At 44.8% G+C, this 26,946-nt stretch overlaps 1 protein-coding gene across 1 annotated transcript; it reads right to left on the bottom strand.

Annotated features, from left to right (window-relative positions):
• Positions 1-232: 232 nt before the first annotated feature.
• Tmep (Transmembrane endosomal protein) lies at positions 233-26,336 on the bottom strand. The gene is made up of 10 exons (XM_050173587.2): positions 26,091-26,336; positions 20,837-21,075; positions 19,117-19,279; positions 17,765-17,855; positions 15,522-15,597; positions 13,767-13,858; positions 10,804-10,973; positions 10,062-10,312; positions 9,454-9,737; positions 233-2,672 (listed from the first exon to the last, which is right to left on the bottom strand). Exons 2-10 carry the CDS (start codon positions 21,065-21,067, stop codon positions 2,636-2,638), a joined length of 1,395 nt encoding a protein of 464 aa, XP_050029544.1. The 5' UTR covers positions 21,068-21,075; positions 26,091-26,336; the 3' UTR covers positions 233-2,635.
• Between the last annotated feature and the right edge of the window lie 610 nt (positions 26,337-26,946).

The following is a 26,946-nucleotide window of genomic DNA, read 5'->3' as shown; positions in this document are numbered from 1 at the left end:
CATTCCGGAGCAGTAAACTGGGCTACCGAAACTGATTCTCAATAACAAGGGCCCTAGTAACTTATTCAGGGTGCTCCGACAGTTGAACTTCATAAGTACTCGTGTCCCACCTTACCTGCTGTTCCTTGATAGATTCTGAGGAGGTCTGGAGAAATCGCTTCAGGGACACGCCAGTAACGAGCTTTGTCTAGCAAAACGGCAAGTGCCCTTTCATTGCCCAAAGAACACACCATCAGTACGTAGTTTTTATTTGGGTTATATACTTTATACAAGCATAACCAGCATAACATCTCTCTATACAGAACACACTTTGTTCAGATATACACTTTAAGCATTTTCATGTACGCAAGTGCAGAGGCGGGGAGGGAAAAAAAAAAAAACATTTGCAGACAACATGTGCGACACGGTTCCCTATCTCCGTGTACGTACACTATATACACAGCCCTTAGCACAATAAAAAAAAAAAGAGCACAGTTGGAGAAGGTCACGCAGTTTCCCCTTTCCCATGGCCCCAGATTCCTTCACACGAGTGAACCGAAGCATCCCTTATAACATCTCTCTTGGATTATATCTATACACAGTTCTTGCTCTAGCAGCAGTCTAACAGCCAGCAAGAACAACGTCCCCCCTAAAGTAAAGCTGTGTGGTGTTGGGGAAGAGATTCGGCATGAGCTGCGGTCTCGACAGAAGGCCCAGCAAACACTTCTGCGCACTGAACTCGTAAAAAGCCTGTCACATGCTGCACTAAACAAAATGCGACAAAAAAAAAAGTTTTCCACTTCAAGTATTTGTTCTCAAAATTTAAGTAGCTGTCATACATGTTGAAAACTTGAAATAGCATTCATGCAAAAAAAGAAGAAAGTGGGGGGGGGAGTGGCATACCATAAATGTGTTTTCAGGATGTAAACATCACGCACGGCGGCGGTGGACGTATCGAATTCCATTTACACAAGCAGGTTATACTCACACAAGCACATAAAATGGCTCTCTTCACAAGACAGATCGCCACATTTTCTTTTTTCAGCTTCTTTTACTATTTACAAAGTGTCAACAAAGAGTCCCTCTGTGCACCCCTCATTTTTCGAAACACCCATTCGACCTCGGAGTTTTCCTTCGAGTTGCAACCTTTCAGCAAACACTGACCTCTCTTGCTCAACTATATCTCATCGTAAAACATTTAACAACATCCACTCAATGTCTTCCAACCGTGGACGAGCCGACTGTGTTCGCCTTCAAAGCTGCCATCTCATGCCGCCACACACACTCACAAAAGCGAGAGAGCACACAAAAATTTGTTTAAAAGGAAAAAGGGGTGAACAGAGCCACTTTTCATTTGCACCAACATGGTAGATAACACATTACATAGACACAAACCACAAGTACTAAAACTGCCTATAATTAAACGCAAGTTAGGCGTAGTTTTGATTTCAGGAAATGGCAGAGCTACTGCGACTACAAACTTCTTTTGTTCAACAGCTGCCAGTATCAGCAGAATTTCCTCAAAATGCTGGTTAAAAACAGTTTCCCTCAAATTACTTCCTGTTCCTACACCGGGGCGACTTCAATTCAAACGGCAATTTTTTTTGTGAACATTCGCAACGAGTAAATGAGCTATATTTTTCTCACCCACAAGCTCCCATTGTACAACAAGTGATCTACCACTGGCAGTGGTGAATGATAAACTTGGTGATGCAAAATGGATGACGGAGTGTAAAAACGCATGGATGGATGTTGTTTCTTGCCTAATACGACAGTGACATTGCAAGGTTTGTTTTATGGAACTGCATCAAACGAACGGCAATGCAACACTTCAGAACCGATTTCATTTTTTTTTCCCCTGTCGGGCCCGACAGACATGTTTTTCTGGAGACCCGCTAAGATGCAGCATAGAACAGGAACAAAAAACTGTCTCAGTCTTGGCTCTCTTCTCTCTAACACAACAGAAGCGACATATCAAAAAAACTTTTTATAACTTCCAGCCCATCGGTCAAAACAACCCTGCATATCGCACTGAAACGTTCATTGCACATTACCGGGCACGTACAAACAGTTTAGAAACTTTGCTTAAAAAAAAAAAAGAGACTAAATGCTCATTTCATGAAGGAATGTTTCATGAATAAAAAAGATGTCATTCTAGCCAGCCAAGGACGGCTTCTCCTTTGCACCGGCTCTATGCCGCATCTCTCCGCGTTTATTGTGACAGACCAGAAAGAAGAGAATGGCTGGCAATACAAAGAAAAAAAAACATGCATCTGCTACACTGTGAGCACGGGGATGAGACGGTGACTGCCGACCAGCTCAGCTCAGCATCAGGCAACAAGGGCATGCGCATGCAGACAATGACACCCGACATTGGTGACGGTGGATGATGTGCCCCGCAACGACCCAGGCAGTCGGCGGCGAGACGATGACAAGTGTCAGGAGCAATTTGATTCGCACGCGCACGTTGGTTGTATTAGAATTTGCACTGCAGTTCCACATTGTTTCTGCTTTAGAGGGGCTTCACGTGCAAGCGAACACCCTTCCCAACCGAGGAAGAGAGCCGGCAGGCAGGCATGCACTGAAGCAGGCAGGCAGCACACACGGTCAAGTCGACACACTGCCGCGGCGAAGTCCGTCCCGGTCACTTGTTTTTCTAAAAACGGCATGCGTCGTTGCCTCGCTGCATCATTCTGAAAAGATGATTAGCCGACACCACCCCCTAGAGGCCTCTGCTGCCATGTATCGCCGTGCGCAAAAAGTCCACCTCAAGAGTTCACGGACTGCACAGCCTGAGAAAATGCAGAATTCCTGGGCAGTTTGCAACTGCAGCCAGCAAAACCACATGACATTAGGATGTTCCCATATGTTGTTCACATTAATACAGGCTGTAAATCTGAATGCCAGCCCACATGCCCAGGCAGCAGAAATGTTCAGCCTTTTCTCATTTCCCGTGATCCATGAACTTTTGACCCCGACTGTACAGATTAGCGTATATGTTACTGCGTTAGAACAATGCATTGAATTTGGAGAGCAATATCACACCCACATGCATTGCCTGCATCAATAAGAAAGCGGCATTCCAAAATATGCAAGGCGCTACACTTACGTTTGCAGCGCAAGCTGCGCTGTTTAAGTTCCACAAACCGATAGTGCCAGGCTGACACATGATACAATGCAGTACGTCTGCAAAGTGCAAGTTGCTTAGGTGGCTGCTTTTACCATATTCCAGCTGCACCCAAATAAGTGCACTGAACACGGTTCACCAAGAGCTCAGGGCGTCCCTGTGCCAAATTTCATCCTTGCAGAGCCGGTTTGGTACACGATGCAAAGCTAAGTGGCGCTAGTGCAGGAAGCATGAGCAGACAACACGCATGCTGGCAGACGGCGCAGCCGCCATGTCGTCTGCTTTTCTTTACGCCTGAATTTCGTGCAATAGCATAAAGAATAGCAGATCACACTGTGTCTGCTCCTCCCTGCTTTAGTGATTTTGTAGTATAGTACTGTTTGGCCCCTGCCACAATGCAGCCAGTTCGTACAGGATGCAAAACCAAAGGGCGCTGGCACAGAAGGCACAAGAGCAGAGAAGAGCAGACGACGCAAGCGCTGGCAGACGACATGGGTGCAGTGGTGTCTATTCTTCTTTAGACCTGTACCTTTTGCAATAGCATAAGGAATAGCAGATCACGCTGTGTTGTCTACTCCTCCACGCTCTTGTGTCTTGCACAGTACGTACTGTCTGGCTTCACCGGTTTCCACCACAAATTTCTTTACTGCAGAGGTGGTTGTTCAGAAGTTTCACTGTTTAAAATTAGACTGGCTAGAAGTTCATGCTTTGCACACAGTGAGCCAAAGAAAGTCGCAAATGGCCACAGTGAGTCATCCTTTCTCCAGGTAAGCTGCAGCGCAACCCTGTGCTCAACTATTGTGCCTACAAGAACATTTGACAAACTTGTTGCAAGCAACTAAATAATGTCATCTACATTAGAAGCTTGCCAGATAGTAGCCTGTAATACAAACAAAAAAGCATGCGATGAAGCAATATCCGAAGCGCTAAGTTCTCACAATGTTCCTCTGTAAGCTAGTGCCTTCAATTATAAACTCGTTAAGTTAAAAAGCAAAGCAATTTAACTTGAATGACATTTAAGTACTATCTGTGTGCAACAGCGATGTGACCCCATGCACTCCTTTCTTTCTTTCCTTAAATACGAAAGTAGTAGTGCAAACAACTTGATGAAAACTTCAGAATTTATGGAAACACAGACTAACATAAAGCATAAAAAAGAAAGAAAAGAAAAGGCCAATGAGAGTTTCTAAAATGGAAAAGCAAATGACAAGTGGGTATAGATGGCAGTGGTGTTATGACACACAGTGGACTACTGATGAACCAAAATTTGAAAGGGTTAAAAAAATTTGAAATATTGTGTGATCAGTTTTGTATCAGCAATGCAGCATCATCCAGTGAAACAAGAGATGCCAAATTTGGGTTCAGAAATCGAGATGTAAAAGTGGATAAAGTCGTGCTCTCAAACGTTTAACTGCTTAGTTTTTGGTCTATCAGCAGTACACTGTATGGAAAAGAGCCTGACATCGAGTCAGGTTTAGACAATGGCACACGAAAGCACAAGAAACAAAAAGTCATAAATATACAAAGGTGATGGCAACAGTGGTTGATGCACGCCCAAAACCAGGGCTCATAGTTGCACAAGTGTGTGATCGAAGATATGCTCTCGAACACCTGCTGTCTATACTGGAAATGACTAACGATTATAGTATATAACCAAAAAGAATCGTTGCTTTGTCGTTCAGAGAGAAAACATTGTTTCAGATCATGCATTCCTCGGCAAAGACCTTGACCCTTCTGTGTCCACAGTGACAGCGATGGCATGACAACACCAGAAGCCGGTTAGGCTAACGACCTGTGTAGAAACACATTGCCAAGGAAAACAGCCCAAAAATGTGATGCAATTCAAAACACACTGCACTCATTCTCGTTTCAAATCTAGCACTCAAAGTTTTTAATCCATAGCTTCCAGTCTTGTAAGAGTAAAACATTCGCACCGAAACAACCATTTGGCAACAACAAAGCAAGCAGAAAGAAGTTTAACCGAAGGCCCATAATTTTTTTTTCCTCCGGACTTCTAAACATTCCGAATTCCGTTAGTTTTGTGACATTTCGTTAAAAGCTTAAAGCTAGTATCATTCACAGCCAGTCTAATTAGATGCCATGATTTCGTTTAACTAAGCACGTTTTAGCCTCAGTCAGTGTTTCGATTTTCCTGTGCAGTGTGTTCCCATCAAGTCGTACATCGTCAAAATGCTCGCAAAGCCAGCAATAAAGAAAGAATGCGCTCCCAATCTGAAACCTGTTTGCCCAGCAAGAAGCACAGAATTGTACGTGTTCCCATCAAATTCCAGCAGCACACTGAACGGGTGGTTCACCGAACAGGTGGTTCTCAATTAATCCACAGATTTGCTCAAAAATAGGCACACGAGACAGTGACAACAGACAAGCCAAGCACATATAGGAGGACACGTGGTGACAACAAAAAGACAATGACGACATTAGGTGCAGCAGTTGGAGATTACACAAGGCCACTGCAGCGCCGACGTGATGCAGAACACTTGGTTGTAGACTGTAGTTCCATGCACTGTACAGACAGTACAGCATTACAGTACAGTACCACAGTGTTTGGCAGCACATTTTGTTGTAGACACACAAACAGAAGTCGGCCGCAGCTTCAGTACTGATGGTTAAGCAGTCATTTCGACTGATGCATTCGCTCTACAGTGCTACTGCCTACCGATCACCAATCTGGTGAGGCGACGTCGATTTCATTTACTATAACAACTACAGTTAAATGGCCTACGTCCTGCCTATAGTCCTTGGAAGTTTCAAGGCTACTTGCTCGGAACAACTTTATCTGCCACAGGGCCACACATAAGGGTGCCTGCAAAGTATTTGGTATCCCAAATACCCTTCAAAATTTAGAGGGACAAAGCATTTCACTCACTTCAAACTTTGCACTGTTGGGAGTGCTACAGGAGAGCTGGGAAAAATTCCTGTGGCAAACCTCGTCAATCATGGCAGGGCTTCGAAAGTGACGACAAAACAGCACAGCCAAGCTTGCTGCACAGTGTAGCTGCAGCATTTACGTGCTGCATCTCAGCCTTTATATTCAGGCAAGCATCCTGTCACAAGGTAATTTGACACCCCTGACAGCACACGATAGGGGCTGCAACATTTCCCAATAAGCGTTGACAGACTACCTACGAGTGTTCTGCACCACATGGCTAAAAAACGCAACACTGAAGACACAAAACAGAGCAAGTGAAAGTACCCAAGTTGTACACAACCTATATGTAAGGCAGGGCCAAGTTGATTTTTGTCAAGCTTGGCCCTTCGGACAGAAATGAAGTGCTTGCAAGGACTAGACAAAAGCTCGTGCCGTCGATGCGACAGATCCGGCAGAACACAACCGTTCCTCGGCGCCGGTGGTTTCGAGACACAACTGTTCACATGCCTATGCGATAGAGACAAGAGAGGACATCCAGAAAAAACAAAACGGAGAGACAAGAGAGATGACAACAGCAACAATGTATACAACAACGAGGCCGCAGAGGCAACCTCTGCCAGAAGAGGCGGACGCGTCGTCTGCTTGCGCAAAATGTGTCGGGGCCAGACTCTGAGAGTAACCGGTTTCCTAGCCAACATGTGAATGGCTTCCAAGGAACCTTGGGATGTGACCAGAGGTATTCGAGTGTCTAGAGTCAGCTTGTGAGTGGATCTCAGCTAGCTTACGAAGACTGCGGGAGGCCCGTGGCGAGCACGGTCCGTCACTTAACAACTCGGCTTTGGGTTAGTTTCGAGCCGGATTCTAGATAGTCGTGCGGGCTGGCAGCCATTGCTTCGGAGTTGGGTACGTGCAGTTTCAACGACGGCACGAACGACCTTCTTTCCTTCTTTGGCTCAGACTCGTTCCAGACGTTGTCCCCCGCCATGATAATCTCTCGTGAGTGGCCAACATGCAGACAGCGTGTGGCAAGTTCGAGTCAACGAAAAGAATGAAATGAAAACAAGACTGCACGCAGTGATCGCGTAAGGTGTGCGCAATAAGTGTGCGTCGCGACTTCGTGCTTAGCAACAACAAAAAGTTGGATGTTAATCTCAGTGGTGCCACAGCAGGCATGAGGATTGTCTCGGGAGCAGCTGAGGAAAACGTTCCAAGCATGCGATGCTCCTGCCTTTGTGACTCGCCAAAAGGGCATCAATATCTCATCGCGTGATCGGTAATTACTTGTAGTAAAAATGACAAACACGAGAAGCACTTGAGTAAAATTTAAGCTGTTCTTAAAACTAAGATGTTGATCAAGAGGGGCAGCATAACAAAATAAGCAGCTTTGTTTGCCTCTGCAAAAAAAAAAGAAAAAAAAAAGAAAAAGAAAGAAGTTAAGTAGGCTTACCGATGCAGGTTTCATTTGTAGTTTCAACAAAAACGGTTAAAATGGGTGAAATTGTGACTTTTACTAAAGGGGGAAAAGTTGGGTTTTATGCCATTTAAGGCTCTAGTTCATGAACAAAACACCGGATTCTGAGTACATCGCAGATTCATGGTACTCTCTCGTTAGGGTCACAAAAGAAACAGACGTCGACTTAATGCCCCAGGTAGAAGAGCTGTCCATCTTTTGATAGTCCTGAGGTAGCAACAACATATGCTGCAGACATTGCAACACGAACATTGGCTCCACAAAGATACTGTGTGCCGCCGATTTCCAGCACTTTTCGCAAGGCAGCGGTGTCCTAATATATAGAGGCAGCACAGCTTGTAGACTATGCAGCTATATCTGCATATCAAGAAAGTGATGAGAATGCAACAAGGGAAACCTAGCCACACAGGAGATCTTGCAAGCAAGCCCTGTCAAAATGTGGAATAGCAAACGCAGCTCGGAAATTAAGGAGTGGCGTGGAGGAAAGAAGGAAAACCAGTAGGGATAACACAACCGGCAAGAACTTGACGGAAGGAACTGCAAGAGACAGTTAAAATGAGAGAAACAGCCTGCACTAGTTCTCCCTTGATGAAGTGTAATGCAGCGTAAGCACGATGTGCACTGTGCTTGTAAGATTATTTTGCCTTCAGGTGCAGCTTCTAAGTTCCAAAAATGTTTAAGCAAAGTCCTCGTGTAGCTCGCACGCTGTACTTGAATGTGCAAAATTTACACTGTGGGTTACATGCGTGAATGTACGGCGCGTCCCTGACAGGAAAGAACAGAACCCGATCACTCATGAAACGCAACCTGCTTGTGTGGCTCCAGACATGGTTGTGTTACTGTGAGTGTGAGGAGTGTGACACTAGACTTTTTAAGCCATCATGAAGACAATTCAAAAGTTTGTGGCACAGCCCTAACAAAGGAAACCACCTGTCCTAAAATGAATGCATGTTGGTGTCAGCAGCTGCGGTGACAGTCCGATTCTTTTTTTTTTTTTTACCAAGTCATTTTGCAGTTCCTCTGGGCATGCTCTGTGAGAGGACTACACACAGAAACTGTTCAGCTAGAATATGCACGCCGTGCTGCAGTACTTGCCAATTTAGACACACTGTACGCAAATTACCTGTGACAACCAGTTACTGAACGAAAACAAACAAATTTTGACACAAGATGAGATTCCCTTGCACCCAAAACGTTTTTTTTTTTCATTCATGGAAAACTCTGACCTCTGGCAGGCATTCCGGCACTGCTTCTTGACTAAATTAGTGTGGTTTGACAACACACCCGTAGGTGTTCTAAAAACTTTTTCTTTAAATAACACAGCACAGATGTTCTCCTTGTGAACCTAACATCTGAGGTGACTAAATTACCCCCGGGGTGCACAATGTTGCTTTTGGCGGGCCCACGTAACGCCCATGGCCTGTTAAGGTAAAAAGGAGACGGTCAAAAAAGCGACCGTCAAAATACTGCAAGAAGACCTGTAAAAAATCTGGAATGCCCTCATTCCGCATCATGTTCCTTGCTTCTCACAACTCCTTGGCCGTCAAATTTTTCAGTGCTGTCGGAAGCACGGTGGGCTTCATTCGCTCCCAAATGCTTCCCTCTATGAAAATTGAGCGGGTTCCGTCGTGCTTTTAAAAAGAGAGACTGCCTTGTTAGATGTGCGTGCGAATCCCTCAACGAGCTAGCCCATTCGTCACCAAACAGCTTCTACGAAGGAATCTACTCTTTTGCTCAGTCAACCTAACGCTGAAGAAGAAGAAAGCATTTCAAAGCACCCGGACCACCAACAGCGGACACCAAGCAAGAAACGCCGAGAACCGAAAGCGTGGGTGAAAACATTGAGAGAGATCAGAGATCAGTGAGCCAGCAGGAATCGCCGACTGCGCGCGTGCACGTTTAGAAGTGGAGGGGGGGGAGGGGGAGGTGGCGGGAGACGAAGCAGTGGCTTGTCGTCTGGCGCCATCGCCGTAGTCGTCAACTCACTGGAACTCATCGTCGGAGCTAAGGAGGGTGGTCTTCTCATTGTAGGCCGGGTTGCGGCCCCGCGTAGGTGGCCGGCCCCCGTTGACCGAGGGAGCAGCGCCGGTCGAGTGCGTGGCCCGCGCCCCGCCGCCGTGGAGCGAGTCGTCGTTGTTGCCGCCTCCTCCCCCTCCGCGGGCGAGGTGGTGGTGGCGGTTGGGCGGGGCCGCGTACTGCGTGTACTGCTGGTACTGCGGGTGGAAGTTGTGGATGGCGTCGTTCATTATGTCCTTCGGGTTCATCGTTTCCTGCGGGCGGAACAAGGAGGGGGGCAAAGCTCTACAAATAGGCCTCTCTCTCTCTACCTCTATCTCTAGTTTTCGTGCAATTTAAAAGTGAACCGACATACGCTCAAGGCCATATAACCTCTGAGACAGACCTCTTGCACATAAAAAGGTGACGATCAGCACTTATGAAAGATCGCTAAACACTATTAAGATTTCAATTTGATACTTAAGTTGCTCTCCGAATGCTGCAGCTGATGTCCTGTCCTGATATTATCATGTTATACCAGAGAGAGATCCTATGACAGACATAAGAGACGATGACTCAACGCAACGTCTAAAACGCACCTTGAGGCTAGAAGAGATGCTCTGCATGGTAACCGAACGGCCCTGCGCATCAGCGCGGCATCCCTGCACGTAGACACGATATGGGAAGGCGTACTTGAGCGCCAGCGAGGCAAAGAACATCTCGATGCAGATGAGGAAGTTCTGATAGGCGGCCGACACAGTGCCGGCACTTGCCGCGGCCGTGTTGGCCATGCCGCTGGCGTTGATGGCCGAGATGAGCCCCGCTTTCTCCAGCACCGCCAGCAAGACCCCTGCAAACAGCATGGTCAGCACAAACCAGCACGAAACTTTGGTCACATGCGCAACTATAGCAGCCCCCGCTGAGACGTTATGGAATTTCTCCCCCCAAAAAAGCTGCCTTTCGGAAAACCTAGTTGTAGTGTTAAGGGAGTACACTAGGCAACACTTTTCTGGTAATGTTTAAACGTTACTGTAGGCTTCTTGCATATGAAAGGATGACACATAGTAAGTATAAAGGTTGCAATAAGGTACCTTAATTTGGTAGGGAATTTTTTCTTGAAACGCCAGGCTCGGCATCAACATTATCACGACGCCATGACGCAGCAAAATTTGCCGACGCCGTGTGGCAGTAAGGTTAAGTGCGACGACGTTGCCCATAAAGAAATTAGCCAGGCTGATGCGAGTGTTTCTTCTGGATGTATGCAGTATAGGTACTCATTTAAAAAATGCCCCGCGTCTCCTCTGAAAAGCGAAAATGGGACTCGGCACATGCGGTCATCACCTTGCCAGAAGGAGAGGAAGATGACCGACTTGACGGTGCAGAACTTCCACACGGGGTCAAAGGGTGCCAGCAGGTCCTTGGTGGCAAAGTAGAACAGCACCATGCCGTACAGCGCCAGTGACACGCTGATGTTGTAGATTATCGTGATGTACAGGTAGCCACTGTCTGGCCTGCCCGCGCGATGGATGGACAAACAGAAGCCAGCGTTACAGGACGCTCAAGCTCATGGCCGACTCAACGAAAACGCTATGCAAACTAAAAAAAATGCCAAATTCGAAAGAAATTTAACATAAAATTGAAACGAAATGCTCAACTCAACACAAGTTGAAATGAAATTTCCGTATAGTAAGTTGCTGGGCTAGCTGGTGCAAAATTTTGTACAAACAGGAGTGCTGAAGTGGTACAAAAGGAAGCGGACAACATGGACAGGAAAGACGACTGCTCAACTCAAAAACTTGACAAGCGCAAATGAAATGCTCATCTGATCAAAAACTCAATACAAACTCACAAAAAATGCTCAACTCCAAGAATGCTCTCCTACAGCGGCTGTTCAACTGACCTGAGTAAAAGTTGTTGCACTTATGAGAGAAAGTTAAATTTTGTGGGCTACCAGCTGCAGAATCCTAATTTAGGGTTTCAAGTCTTTTTTTTTTACTGAAATTGCTAATAAAGTTACTTCCCATAAATTGAAGCATAAAGTTTACACAACTCCATTACTATCCACCATAAACAGATATAGTTGCATAAGCACACAAGAAATTCTCATGCTAGTTTACAGCTTGCATTGCTCTGTTCATGCGAGTGCTCCAAGAGCTCTTATTTTACAAATAACTTGTATATCTTCAAGTTTTAAGGATCCACACAACCGGACCCACTGGAAATACTGGTTATACATGGAAGGTCTTTTTTTTCCTTATAGAGTGCACTTTAAAGGACATTTTTCTGGCAAAATTTTTTAATATGGTTTTTGCATAAGGAGAGAAATGGAAGTGTTGCATTGCCATGCTCCCGGAAGGTGGGCTTCACTTCCAGCACAGACGCTCCCTCCCCCTTTTCCAAGACCAGCATCCACAAGCGAAATGCATTCCCTGCCCTCTCACACACTGGAGCTGAGGAACCACGTCACGTTTGTGCCGCGATCACTGCCTCCTTTCCTAATTCTTCCCCCCCCTTTTTTTTTGCAGCACCGAGCCCCGCACCAGTGGTGGTTTAGCGCATTCTGCATTGTAGAATTTACCAAAGTCACTTTCCATCATAGCTGGCGATGTTTCAGGCACTGCATCTGACGAAGAGGCGGTTATGCGTGTGACCCTTGATTAGCCAGCAGGAAGCGGGGATTTTTCGAGATCGAGCTCCTGTTTGAAATTTCAGGGCCAAGATTTTGTAGTGATGCCTTTTCTCGATGCTAATGCCTCTGAGCACTTTTCTCGCATTCGTGAGTAGGTCAAAAGCTCTGAAAGGCTTCTGGAAGTGGCATCACGACAAAATCGCAGCCCGGCTGTTTTCGCGCCGCGCACCGGGTTTGGTACTTTGCAGACACGATCGTCAGTGTGCGATCTTTGCACTTCGCTTGTCTGTTTGCAATGCCCAAACCTGGTGAACGCCTCTTCAACAGTGATGATCCAATATATCCCGCATAGTGTCACAAGCAGCAACTGTTGAAAGGTGAAGAAAGGTTACTTAGAAATACTGCAGTCCTAAAATCACCCACGGCTCACTTTTAGTGACAGCGGAAACACTGACATGCAAGCAAGAGACCGGACTTTGTGCCATCTTAGAATTCCAGCACCACTTTTCTTTTAGATCCATCACAGATGTCACTGAAACAACCTATCTGTCTTTAAAAAAAAATAAAGGTTGTTTCATTTGAAAATGAAAAGTTCAACATCCTTATAACAATGAAAGACCTACACATCTCCGAATCCTAAAAATATGAAGCATTATGCAGTGATATAATCATTTGTGCAGCTTGGGCAATTAATGAATTTGATTGCCAGTAAGCAATTCCTTTTATCATCAAATAGATAAATGTTCAACCCTTTTTTGACAAGTGTTGCCTACAAGCAACATACCAGAAAAAGAAACATTTTCTTGCAGAGTTTCAGTATTGAGTACGAAGTTTCTGGCTAAATGTCTTCAACCAACACGATGACAGGCAGCAAGCGTAATTCCCTGGTTTGGAGCAGAAACATGGGATGAGGAAGAAAAAATATGGCACGCGACTCTCTTTCTTTTGAAAGCACTGTCGAAGGAGGCAGATTAATGTCAGATCTCCAGCTGCACTGATGTCCCACACGTGATATAAAGCAAATGAAATGTACACCTATGGTTCACATGTGATGATAATTTCCAAATGTAGTATTAGGTGGCTAGGGGCGAAGCCCTCTTCCAGTTTTCTGCCTGAGCTTTTCCTCCCTATTACTGAGATCATATCTGCAAAATACTTCTTTCTGTTTGTTGATTATGCTCATGCGTGATGTGTCTTGCACATTTTTGATAGAAAATAAACATATTTTCAGGGTATTTATATGTCTCATCCTTAAAGGGTTAAAAGAGTGGTCGACCAATGTTTGTGGACAGGTAGTTATTGTTAATCCTTGGAATACACATAATTTAAGACATGAAACTAGATGCAGGAAGACAGCACTGCGGGTTAGAGAGCAAATAGGGTCAGCCGACATTCCAGACGAGATACGAAGAAAAAAAAAGGAGTTGGACAGGCCATGTGATAGTAATTGGTGGTCTACTAGAGTTCCAAAACAACGGAGTAGAGGGGACAAGGAGAGGAAAGCGCAGTCGAGGATGGAAAATACCTAGGCAGGGTGACGAAATTAGAAAATTCGCAGGCATAGTATTGGGTCAGCTGACTCAAGGCCAGGGTAATTGGATATCACTGGGAGAGGCCTTTGTCCTGCAGCGGACAGATTGATGACGACGATTAGAGGGTGAGAGTGGCTGCGTACCTCCAGTCTCCATCGGAGTACTTCCCGAAGGGCTGTAGAATCAGCGTGATCACAGACATGAGCGGTTTTACTGCACAGAATTGCAGGGTCGCCTGAAAAAAAAGAAAGAAAGAACAAAAATGGGAGTCCTAGTTAAATGGGCTGATGCACAATTGGTCCAGCATCATTCAAGCCGATCTGTTATGATTTTCTTCGCAGTTTTTATGCCTCCCGTAGTGAGTGGTTGTGAATTAGCTTACGTAACACATCAGGCTATGTTCACAGCTCCGATAGCTATACTCTTGTGTGCTCTGTTCAAAGTACTATTCGCTGCATATGCCCTTTCTGTACACATAGACTATGTTATCTTGTGGACTGCGTTTGACTTTCACTTCGTTAATGCATATCAATTAAATCGTGCAGCTGGCTGCAAACATATTTAGAGCCCGGAATCCTGAGGAAGCGCTAGATACTGTCGCCATTCACCACTGAGTCGGCTTCATACACTCAGCAGCGAGGCACAATATGCGCTAAACTTTTCACACATGCGAATGTATTACAGAAGCCAAAATAGCTTCGCCCCCCCCCCCCCCTTGATTTTGTAGCCTAAAAGCTTCTTGCTCTGGGAGCACATTGCATTCATGTTTCCTTGTGAGCATTTTGTAATGTAGATCTCTTAACTAATATAATTGTGTTACTATTTGCTGGCACCTTTTCCATAGCATAACACTCCACTGAGGGTTTTTAGGAATACCAAAAGACGAAAACTGTTTAGTGCTGTGCTGCGTCAAAAGTTCTAAGGACCAATAAGGAAACCTTAACTCAGGAGCTCCTATTTAAACATATATACACAGGAGAATACACGAGCATGCAAAAATCGTTTTTCCCAGCATCCACGGTGTTGATTTCGATGAGGCCTGTTGCATTTAAATGTAGATGCTAAAATATACTCACTGAAGGGGGTAAATCTTAAATATAGGCAATAATGTTTTTTAGAGATGTTCTTGATAGAAGAAAACACGAGGGGGGGGGGGGGGGGGGGCTGCAGAACTCATGTTTACAACTCCGCAACATCCCTACCATAGTTATTCTGTGAATTGAACCTCCCGAGACACCTAAAGTGGACAGCATCAATGGGTTATAGTTGTAAGCCACTTTGAATTACACCCCAATTTATGACGAGGACTTTTGTAAAACCCTTGTAAGCATCAATTTTACTTGTACTCCGAACTAATAAGGCACATTTGTCTGCCTCACATGCTTTAATAGTTGCAGTTTACAGAACTGCAGTATCTGTTTTTGGTTCAGAGTTACGGATGTGCAAACTTCATGCTTCTATTTTCTTTTTCAAACGCACAAATTTTTGGCAATTTTGCTAGAGCGTCTGAAGCGGATAAATTTGGCATATTAATTTACAGCTTTATGTGGATTTGCTACAATGCGCACATAACATTTATATCATTCTTCACTGCTGATTTACAGAGTTGTAAACTTGATAGCTCCCCATTTCTAAATTTTGCAATTTTCAACAATATTTATTCAAATACCCATGGCTTAAATATAGGAAATCTGCTCCCTAGAGTAACTACATTTAAACATTTTCTTTGAAGTGTAACAAACAACCTCGAATTCGGTGCAGTGGTTGCCTAGAAAAACTATTTCTCCTTTCCCATGTAGTATCTATAGGTAGGAGCCTCCGAGCCAAAGCTTCCTTTTAAGGCCAGTGCCGTCTTCTACGCATGAGAAAACATGATTCAGCGCATGAAAACGGCATACCTGTTTGCAGAATCGGAGAAAGCCAATGGTGTATGTTTTTCCTGAAAGGCAACACGTACCATACCAGAAACTTTGTCTGGAAGAGAGAACAGGCATGTCGTCACTAAAGCAACAAAAGAAACAACAATGTATTAAAAACTATTTATTATCAGATTTTTAACACTGCTCTAATGATACATGAGAGTAGCATTCACAACTGTTCCTTTCATTCTTCTTACTTTATTTTATCGAGGTACAACACGCAACACGCCAATTTCTTATGCATACAAGATAAAGATGTATAGGGGAAAAGGTGGATTGTAGTGTTGGATCCACTATTTGGAATAATCTTCCTGATGTGAAATATAATTCCAACTTTCATGTTTCTTTAAAATTAGACTTTTCAACACTTCTCTGTAATGCTAAACTTTAGTTTCCATTTCTGATACAATCTAGTATCCTTTAATGTGTACCTCCTTTGTGCCCTGTTTGTATTTTCTCACAGTGTGCGTACTATATTGAATGGATCCCAGATAGCCATGGCTAGGGATCCAAACCTTTGCACACAATTTCCGTATGATTCCCTTAGCTGAATAAGTGACGGTAAATGATAATGAAGTTGCATATCTGTGGAAGCTCTGCAAGGCAGGCTGGGGGACCTCTACCAAGCAAAATTAGAAGTAATGCTATGCTTTGCTTTAATATTCAATACGCAATGGCTACTAAGTATCCATAGCGAGCGTGCATCAAATCCAAACATCAAACAATTTGGTTTACTGTACCACAGTGACAAACAGGTTGTGAGGGTCACCTCAATGGAGGGCCGAGGATTTATTTTGACCACCCGAGGCCGGCGGGAATTGAGCCCGTGACCTCGTGTTTAGCAACACAACGTCACACCCACTTGGCCACGACGACAAGTAACTACTAATCTGCAGTAAGCAACTCATACACTATCATTAGATTGGTTATCAGAATTTTGTATTCCCCCTGCCTCCCCCATGCAATGCACTTAAAGGGGTATTTACGGTAAATAAATAAATAAATCTTATAGGAGTGCTGTATTTACCCAATCCTGACGCACCACAAATCTAACGTACCACCCACTCTTTAGGAGTTCAAGGTACGAAAATCTTGTGCACCCAAATATTTAACCCCTTCAGGTGCTGCTGCTGTGTGCACAATTGTGCATGACAAAAATGCTCAACAGTGATAGCACTTATAGAAATAATAATATTTAACATCAGTAGCAAACATGCTTAGCCCTCCTGACTGGACCTATGTGCAAGGCATTTTATTCAAGCAAGTTGGAAGGTAGATGTCATAGTATCTGCTCTCATTATCACTATGTCATTATGCAGTGGGTCCACTTTTTTTTTAACTGTTTCAGTGTTTTATATCGGGCATATGTTTCACATAGCTGGATAGGCCCTTTCCATGCATGCAAGATGTTAAATAGTTGATGTTCTCACACATGATGTTCTTATAGACCGTTCTGACATGGAGTCCACAATCCGTAAACTTGGCGAAACTAAGTTTTTATTGGACAGAATTATATGTTGCCTGAAGGAGGTAATGGTCACTCAATTTTGTAGCATGAAGAAAGTAGCCTGCCTCCAGTTTTTGCAATAAGATGACAATACCTGCAGAATTTGGCTTGACAGAATGTATTCGCATGATTTATTTACGCCTACTAATGTCTGTCATGGTCCCCTTCAGACAACTCTTTATCGAGGTATATGATTGCATGTTTTCTGGGTGGCCTACTGCGTAAAATATTCCATGTTTCTTGACAGCTCCGCAACAATCACGAACAAAATGGTGGCTCGCACCTCAGCTAACCAGTTCATCAGTTTATCCTACAATTTATAAAAATTCGCAGAAACCCGAGATCATGTCATGCGAATCTGTTACCACAAGTTTAGCATGCAAATTAACTTCTTAAACCAAGCTTTTGCAATGAAAGCAGGGCGCTGTCATTGCTAACTCGAACAAAAACTTGTTCTTCAGCAACTCTGATGACATCGTTGACTACGCTGACACCGACACTACCTAACCCTACACAGTTTTGGTGCTGTATGTGATTGTAAGGCACAGGCAACTTTTGATCACATATTTTCTCAGGAAATATGGTGTGCATTAGAATTGGATAAATATGGTATTTAGTAAAAGATGAGAATCTCTTCACGTCAACACCAACAGGTTCATTTTAGCGATGGACAAACAACGTCGAATGAAGCCTTCAAGAAATAGACACCACTCACTGTATTGGCTTCCCCCGGATCTCGGACATGATGTTGCTTTCACCTCCTAGGTACTCATAACAGAGGCTCAGGAAGTTGTAGATCACAAAAGCTGGAACGAAGAGGTCAAGACAATTGAACCACAGCTATACCAAGCATTCAGAGTACTTCAGAAAAGATCCAAGTAGATTAATTAATTTATTTATTTGTTCATTCATTCATTTTATTTCGGCATAATGGTACATGTATAGCATGCACAAAACTGCTGGGGGCACAGAGTGAAAGCCACAGAAGACTTGACGGGGTCTCTACCTGATAATGCACTTTGACAGGGGCAAAGAAAACGACATTGCCTCCAGTAAAAAAAGAAACAAAAAAAGGCTAGTTGAACACAGTGCAAAAGTGCAGCATGCCCAACTGTTCACATTCTGGGAACACAAAGAGAGGAAAGTTTGCAGGAACAGTAGTCTCTGAAACTAAGCAGAAAGGATCTTGCAATGCATTACCACCACAACTTTGGCTTAAAGGTGCCTTCTGCCCAGTCCCCACATTGCAAATTTTAGTTATACACTGGAAGTTTGAAACCGCTGTCTAGGAATCGTTTTACCGGAATAACTTTTCGAATTGGTTTACTATTGGACGAGGTGGAAGAAATTGAATGCCCTGTTACCATAGCGCCAAGAGGCGAGCGTGACTGCCAATAGAGACACACTATCCTTCTGCTTCAAGCAGCGTCAGCAAGCGATGCCCCCTCTCCGCATTCTCCCACACTGGAGCCGAGAGACCGCGTCGGGTTCACGGGTTCATGTGACAAGCTCTGCCTTCTCTCTGATGCGAAAGCATCGAATGGCCCATTGAGCGATAAAGCCGGGCTCTGTCGTCCACAGCAGCAAAACGGCACCTAAAATCGCATTGCAATTGGCTGCTACGCCACGTCATGAGCGCACCTTGACGGAACAGAGCGGGCAAAAGGGAACACCTGCTGCTGCGCTAGCACACCAGGTGTTGCGCAAGGGGAGAGGGCATCGGCACGACACCACATCGCCCTCGCTCTCAGAAGCCTGCTTTATCTGCAAGTTGGCATATGTGCAACATGAAGCTGGCTGGAGACTACACCGTACAACAGCCTCAGCAATAAAGAAAATGTAATGAAATAAACAGCTTGTTATATGTTTGTTTACATGAGTGCTCTTTTTGTGGGGCATCCAGAACGAGAGGAATACTAGTTCCCAACCATGACAACTGCAATGTGGTAAATTCTCACGACTGCAAAGGTTCACTTCAGCTTAGCTGCCTTTCTGCGAGGATGGTAGAAGCTAGATGGGTGGTACAGATAGCTGGGCACTGCTTTCATAACAAGGATCTTAGCTCACCTTCGTACCAGTCGCGAACGCTGTTGAAGTAGATGTAGTAGTTCTCGCGGAAGAAGAGCAGACTAAGCCACGAGTCGAACGCGTAGATGGGCACTATGAACAGTATCCGTACAATCCAGCGCTGCTCTGTCGGCAACGTGTAGAACCGCAGGTGTTGGTAGATCTGCACATAATACAACGTAAATGGTTATAATTGGCAGTTGCCTGCACAAATAAGAAACAAGAAAGCACATTACAGGACAATGACATAATAAACGGCAACAAATGAACAAAAATTTGGATAATGAGCAAGACCTGAGCAACATGATACATGCATTGTACACCTCTGTCACAGAATTGGGCACCCTCCGCTTGGTGTAAGCTGGCCCTGCCAATAATGTGGCATCATCATTGTCATTTATCATTATCATGATGCGTTATAGCAACAATAAAGCTATATGTATCGCCTGCTTTTCCAACCCCACAGGTTAATGAGCCATTTATCTTTTAATAAAGTTATTTCATCATCATACATGCATTGATGAGTGAACTACCATTCCGATTCTGTTTTTTTGTAAATTTCAGTTCGTTTCTAAATGTCTGCCTATTTTCTATTCATTGTAAGGGGAAAAAAAAAAAGAAGGTTGTAAAAATGCTAGAGGACTGCATACAAGATCATGCAAAGAAATCACATGAACAAAAGATTCTAATGGTGTAGCGACACTTGTCAGCAGAAGGACCAGAGCAATGACTGTGCCTGCGGCTATGGCTAGCTCTCACCAAAAACTTGGCCCTGTTCTCCTTTTGTGTGACATTAGTACATCATTAGAAGAAAAAAGAAAGGTTGCAAGAAGGTATGTAGATCCCACGCGCTGTGGGAATCGATGTTATGTGAGCGTTTCGGAAATAGCTGGCTATCTAGCATCGTTTGAGGTTCTGCAAAAGCAACCACGTGTGACAGAAGTGTATGTGTACGTGATGAAAACGGTGATGGTTATGGTTTAACAACGGTGACAACAACAGCACGACGCCGATGACTATACCATCATGGCAATAGCACGGAAAATAATTATTGCACTCTGTTGATGTAATGTTGCAACCTGTTCAGTTACGACCTGTACTGACCCTGTAAGCAGTGAATGAGTAAACTGGGCCCAAAGGCAGCGCAATTCACTCCTCTTTTTAGACAAGTTGTTGCTAAATGACATGACTCACATGCCAATTCACTCAAAGAACTATCTTTGACGGTGGACAGAGAATAATAAGGTCATTGTTCACTTGAGTCAGGCATGTGTCTGTGGCCTATTGAGTAGAACATAGGGCTCTATTCAATACTAGGGCTCTTTGGTTCAAATCACACCACCAAACTCAATATTTCTTTTTCTTTACCAAGGAGGCCCCAAACAAGGTGAGCGCTACCTACTGTAATGTGCCTGAAAAGAGGCAGAGAATGCATGGAATTAAAAACAACTATGGTATAATTGAACCTAGTTAGAATGTAGTTGCATGCAACATGAAAATACCTTTGTTATATCTGCTCTTCATAGTGAGTGCACATTTGTTACCCACTAATATGGGTGAGAAATACTTAAGATTCATATTGCTACGTTCAACAACTCATCATATCTTTGTTCGTTATATTGAAGTTTGACTGTACAGATTCATACCGACCAGTCTGGTTATAATTAGGGCCGCAAAAGAAGAGTCACAGGGATTTTGGGGGCTCTCAAGGTGTGCTCACCTGGTGGCAGGTGATGATGAGGGCGGTCCAGACGAAGGCCCCGGACAGGGCCTGAGCCCCCGTGGTCTGCAGAAAGGTGGGCGGCAGGTCCTCCAACACCTGGCTGGCGTTCTCGGCCGTAATGTTGGCCGTGGCCAGCACCACGGGGAGCATCGACGAGTTCGCCACGCTGGCTGCCGTGCTAGGCCCACCCGTGACGCCAGGGGGCGTCACCGTGCTGCCGCTGCTCATCCTGGCACCTGTTTCGTGACAGTGCAAAAGCTCAATCACTGTCTGCAGTCATTAGTTCAAGACTTGGTGGCTCATGTAAGACCCCCTCGGTGACCTTTGAGGCATTGTAAATAAATAAAATAAAATAAATTAAATACAAAAGTAGAAGTGTTGCTTGTCATCGCTCTTGACACAGGTACCACATGGCAACAGAGCATCAATACGAGTCAATACTAATACAGGTCATTCACTGTGTACTAGTACAAAGTTAAAGAAATTGCACTTGCAAGAGGATACGAAGCAGACAGCAACCACTTACTACATTTCATACATAACAGGCAATTCAATGCTGCATTGCCTACAAAGACTTCCCTAACTGCTCGAATTTGTGACCAGAAGCTAGTGGGCCAGATATGAAGGAAAGACACAGGCATGTGCCATGTAATTAGTTTAGTTGAGTTATATATAGGATTACAAACGTTGCTGTAAATCACTTGTAGATGTAACGTTGAGTCTTACAGTTTTATGTGGCATAATATTACGTATTCGGAATGCAGAAGGCGTTGCACATCTGAACCACTTTACAACCGTACGAGCGGTGTGGCACATTCCTGCAACCGGCAACCAGAGTGCACCGCGTACAATTAAAACGTACGAATGTCGCGTACTGGAAGCACGAAGGTGCGCAAATATGTCATTTGACGTAACCTTAAGTTTACGAGCTGTGGTCGTAACGTATGGGGCTGTTAATCCGTAGAAAGCGTCACAGATCAAAAACGGCTACACTACAAAATGTGCAAAGTGAGACATGCCCGCAATATTCACATAGATTCCGCTGTGTTGAACGTTCATGAATGTAATGCCAAAAACACAATTACAGAGAGGGGAGGGTGTAAAGAAGGGATGAGTGCTTCGTTGCATTGTTTGACAAGTGTGAAACAGAGTAAGTAACCATAATGTTTGTTGTGAAAACTCGGCACATATAACTATTTCACAAATTAGTAACAACAACAAAAAGATCTTGCGAATCATTTATACTAAATATACATTTACAAATCATTGTCATGGTACACCAGCTGTTTCTCTTCACAAATGAGCTCACAAACGCAGAAGTCGCCCCACTTTTTTTTATACAGCAAAGGCTTCTAAGATCTTGTGCATTCTCTTTTCTGAAGCTCTATTAAGGGCAATCAATTATTGAAGGCTGAGAGTACACATGCGTGTGCATACGTGGCTAGCTAGATGGCTACTGTAGTCCAACCTTGTTATAACGTAGCCTCATCTGATTGCAAAAATACCTTTTTTATATCCAATAATTTGTTGTATTTGTGCTAAATATATCGGGATTTGACTGCACTAGGTGTGCAGGCACCGTCATCAGTAGGTGGAATAGATGTTCCCAAATTCCTTTGGCCACAGGAACCCAATTTACTGTCACAGAACCAACAGAAACCACCATGTCCTTTTTCCTGTACCTTTGGGAGGAGGTAACACACATGACAGATAAGCATGCACTTCACATACCAGCCATATCATTTATATATTTCTGAGGGAGCACAATGCTATCGTGCATTTTTGGAAGCCGCAAAGATAGCCGGTGCCTGTTGGCCTCATAGTTCCACTGCAGCTACCTAAGCATCTGGGGACATCAAAGGTGACGTAGCCACAACTAAACTAAATTGCTTGTGACTGTCACAGTTTTGACAATGTTTCCTAAAAAATCACTAAAGGAAACTCTGGTGCTAATGGTCTACGGCACCTGCAAATATGGTGGCTGAGCCAGCGCAGGAATTGTGAAGGAAATAAAGAAACAAATAAACAAAAGAAACCTAGGAGAGAGCATTGCATGGCAATCTTGAAGCCTAGTTATGAGAAATCTAAGGGAGAGGCTTGTGGGAGATACGCCCTCACCACACGATAGGCAAGCAGCTATTTCTAACTGCTGAGAACGCTAAGAGTATGGGCGAGTGCATAGCTGAGAATGGGTAATAAGGGCTGATCGTGACGATGGCCAAACAATGCCTTACAAGGTCAGGCAACTATGGACAGTCTACTTCCCAAGAGTCCACACACAGATGGGCTCCAACAGGAGGGAGGGGTGGTGTCAGAGGAGGTTGCTTTGCTAAGGCTAGCTGCCAACTTGCTTCCAAGTGTTTAAATATAGTGCCTGTCCTTCTCACCAGTGTCATTTTTTAGCACTATTTGTAAGCTTAAAGCTTAAAAATTTGCTAGATTTCTGGCAACTTATTGTGTGGCACTATAACACGACACTGTGCCTGTAGCAGACAGAAGATCAAATGTGTGGAAAATAAGACTACCCTTGCCTGACGAACAATCCTCCAATCATAGTTTCTGGCTGTGTTCCTCATAATAATCATAAGTTCAAATTACCAGCGATTAAATTACATTGAGTCTACTACAAAATGAACACATTATACTCAATCCGTATGGGCAAAATAAATGAGACTAACTGCTTCAACGGTTTAAAGTTTATGCCCCTCGTGCACAGCTTAACCTCAACGGATCTCGTAACAGCACAGGGACATAACTGCTTTTCATGCTGGTTCTTGATACCGGAGACTGTTGTTTAGCAAACACAAAAACAATCTTTTTAAGCCCCCCAGGTTACACGCCAGAAGCAGCATCTCCGTATAAGTGAGAAAGCAACAGCTCCCTGTGGTAAAAGAACTGGATGATGTATGAAACCGTAAGCATAGATATGAAAGTGTAACACTGTGTGGTAGGACAGAAGGTTGTTACAAGATTCTGGGTTTTCGTGCCAGCTTGCGACATAGGAAACACACTTCAAGGGTGTTTTTTCTTGTCTGTGACGGTGTGACGATCCAGGCTGAACTGGTGTCTAGTTTCGCAAATGCTGGCAGTGATAATGTGTTTACACGCTTTCATACAGTTCGACGTGCATCCAATTTTATGCCCAGGATGAACATATTACGTAATCGCTTCCAAGTCAATTGGAATTAATTAAATTAATATTATCCGTGTGTCATGGGTATTATTAGTCGCCCACTTTTTTTGTTCAAAGGATGACAATAATCCCTGAAATGGGCGTAGCAACTGCGTCTAGAAGCACAGGCAAAAAACAAAAGCAACATGGCTCAAGAGGAAACCTGTCGGCACCGGAAGACATGGAACCCTTCCAAATGAATTATTACATCCTTGCGGGCTGTCGCGTGCCTGCCAGACAGGTGACGTCACCCCATCGGTCACAAACACTCATTGCCATTCACAAGCAAATATGGAACAATAGCACGCGACGAAGCCAACACAGGCTGACAAGCCTTGCAAAGGCAACCCGACCACAAAAATAAAAAAAGAAGCCTTGGCATTGAATGTAAATCGATGGAACCGACAGTAGCACAGACACACTCAATGCTGCTGTCAGTACAAAAGAAAAAAAAAAAAAGATAGGCGAACACTTGAACAAAAGAAAAAGAGAATTGCCACACGACGCCAGTGCTATGGCTCCGCTGCACTCAAACGACAAGTTACAGAGCAACAAGTTGTACAAGTCGATAATATATGTTGCGATTCTTCCTTGAGAACAAAACGAAAATTACATTTTCCAACTGCGAAGCAGCAGGAATCAAAGCAAGCCCTTCTCTAGTTATTTGTGGTGAAGAGCTTTCCAGACGAAATCGTGCGCCGTCAGCAAGACGTTACGAAAACGTTGCAGGTGCGTGTGTGTTGTATATAACAGGCGAGGCCGCTGACCTGCGGGGTACATATAAATAGGCTGTCTGTTATTCCTTTGTTGCTTGCATGCAGATCTAAAGTAAGTGCAGACGACGCGGCGGTTAAAAGGAAAGAAGGTAGGATGTAATGCAGCGGTGGCAGTAGAAGGAGGGAGGTATTTATTATCGGCGCACAAGTCCGCTCCTACGTTGGCACGGCCCGCTATTTTAAGCGGAGCTCACGAATTAAAACGGAGGAAAGAACTGCGAGCGGAACGCGTTCAAGTCGAGCCACCACACGGCAGTGGCTGTGTAGTGCTATACGTGTTCGGCTCCTTTTCCGGGGGGCTTACGCGGCAATCGCGGGACGAGCGTAGTGTGAAATGATGCAGAAGGAACTCGTCTGCTACGACCGCCGGCGGGGCCGGAAAAGGGGAGGGTGTGCTACGACAAGAACAATAAGAACAAAAGCAACTATAGGGGCCGCAAAAGAGACTCGCGACATACGAGGATGAACGCGTCGTGAGGACACGGTCTATATGTTCGAGCACGACTTCGTTACGCCATCCATTCTTATTTCTGTTCTCTCTGTCGGGCTACTGCCACGGTTGGGGGACCAACGACGAAGTCGTTGGCGTGTCTGTTGCTTCTAGAAGTGGGCGAGCGAGCAGGGGGGCGGGAACCGCCAGCGATCGGCGCAAGCTCGCAAAAGAAGAGTCCGTGAAAGGAAGGCCAACCCCGGCGACGAGGCGCTTTATTAGTCACCTGGCGCAAAACAAAATTAATGCGACGGCCTCACCTGCGACACCGCTGACAGCCGCTCTTCGCCAGAGGCAAAGCGGAAAAGGAGAAATGCTGCACGCAAGGCGATTCCTGCAACACCCAAGGTCGGACGCTCGCTCGCCCGCCGCCACCACTCACTCGCTCGCTCACGATCGACTAAAATATTCAATTAGCGTCGCGATCACTGCGGCAGTGGGCCAATGCTGACTCGCGAGACAGACGCCGATGACCCTCCGAGCGGATGCCCTCTTGTTTAGACGCGTTTTACGCTGTTTACATAACACTTTAGTGCCGCGGAGCCGACACGATGACACACTCCAAACGTCGCCGCCGCCGCAGTGTCAACAGCACAGCACCCGAACGAGTTGCTTGTTTCGCACGACAGCGATCAAAGGACAGCGAGCGCGACTCACAACAGGCGCTCAACCGGAACTGTTTACATCAGACAAAACTGCGATCACCTTCGCGGGCCGAACAAACTGATTTCCACACGTTCGTGGTTCAAAATATGCGACGAGTGACGGACCGCGGCTCTAAACCTAACTGGGCCAACCAACGAGCCCTCTTACCTCCTCGGTTGTTGGCAGTCGACGGCGGCTGATGATGTTGTCAAGCCTTGCGGCCTCGTCGGGTCGATTTCATTCACATGCGAAGCCCGTGAAGTGCTCCGCTGCGACGCAATTTGGGCGAACCAGCTTCCAGATTACGCTCCTACGGCGCTGAAAAACCATTGCGAACACATCTCTCCTCGGACCCGACGTCGTCGTCCGTCACCAACCAAAGCATCAGGCGTCGCGGTTTGGGAACTGAGCATGCGCAGAAATATACACGTGGATGTACCGGAGCAACAAATACCGTAACCAATGCATTGAAGTAGTAAAACAGACAGCGCTACCTAGAAAATAACATGGATTGAGAATTTGCAACAAGTGTGATAATTTCAGACACCAAAGTTGACAATAAAAAGAAGCTTAAGCCTATTGGAGTTAGTTTTGATTTTGGAAAGTCTTACAAAAATTCGAGAACTGCCTCCTAGGCGCCACCTAGTGCGCAAAAGAAGTTCGTCTGCTAGTTCCTCACCATATTTTGGTATTCCTCCACCGTGGTCCAGAAACTTAATGTCGTCGACTGTGTTGGCACACATTTGTCGTAGCACAATCAACATGACTGACTCGATCAGTTGAAAACGTAGCGACTGTGGAAACGCACTTATCACTTCCTGTGACATCATTCGGATTGCAAGTAAGACAACGAATGTTGTATTTTTGTGAAATGCAATGCAATGTGTGGTTTAAAGCATTTCTAATGCAGTCTAAAAATTGCGTGTCGCGGCGTGAAAAATACAGAACAAAAAATAATAACTACTACTTCAGCGTGCTTGACCATCTCGTTTAGCGGATGATTACGCTGGATAAGGCTTGAGGC

This window comes from Dermacentor andersoni, chromosome 8 (assembly GCF_023375885.2).
Source record: "Dermacentor andersoni chromosome 8, qqDerAnde1_hic_scaffold, whole genome shotgun sequence".
In the NCBI taxonomy this organism is placed as follows: Eukaryota; Metazoa; Arthropoda; class Arachnida; order Ixodida; family Ixodidae; genus Dermacentor; species Dermacentor andersoni.
Note: the sequence above shows the minus strand (reverse complement) of the source record. Positions and strands in the feature narration are given on the sequence as shown.

Excerpts from the sequence above, each read along its gene's own strand:
- Tmep (XM_050173587.2), bottom strand. The coding sequence starts at position 21,067 with ATGAGCAGCGGCAGCACGGTGACGCCCCCTGGCGTCACGGGTGGGCCT. Across the intron at positions 19,280-20,836 it reads TCATCATCACCTGCCACCAG|ATCTACCAACACCTGCGGTT; the intron begins GTGAGCACACCT and ends TATTATGTGCAG. Across the intron at positions 10,313-10,803 it reads CTTCCTCTCCTTCTGGCAAG|GGGTCTTGCTGGCGGTGCTG; the intron begins GTGATGACCGCA and ends TGCTGTTTGCAG.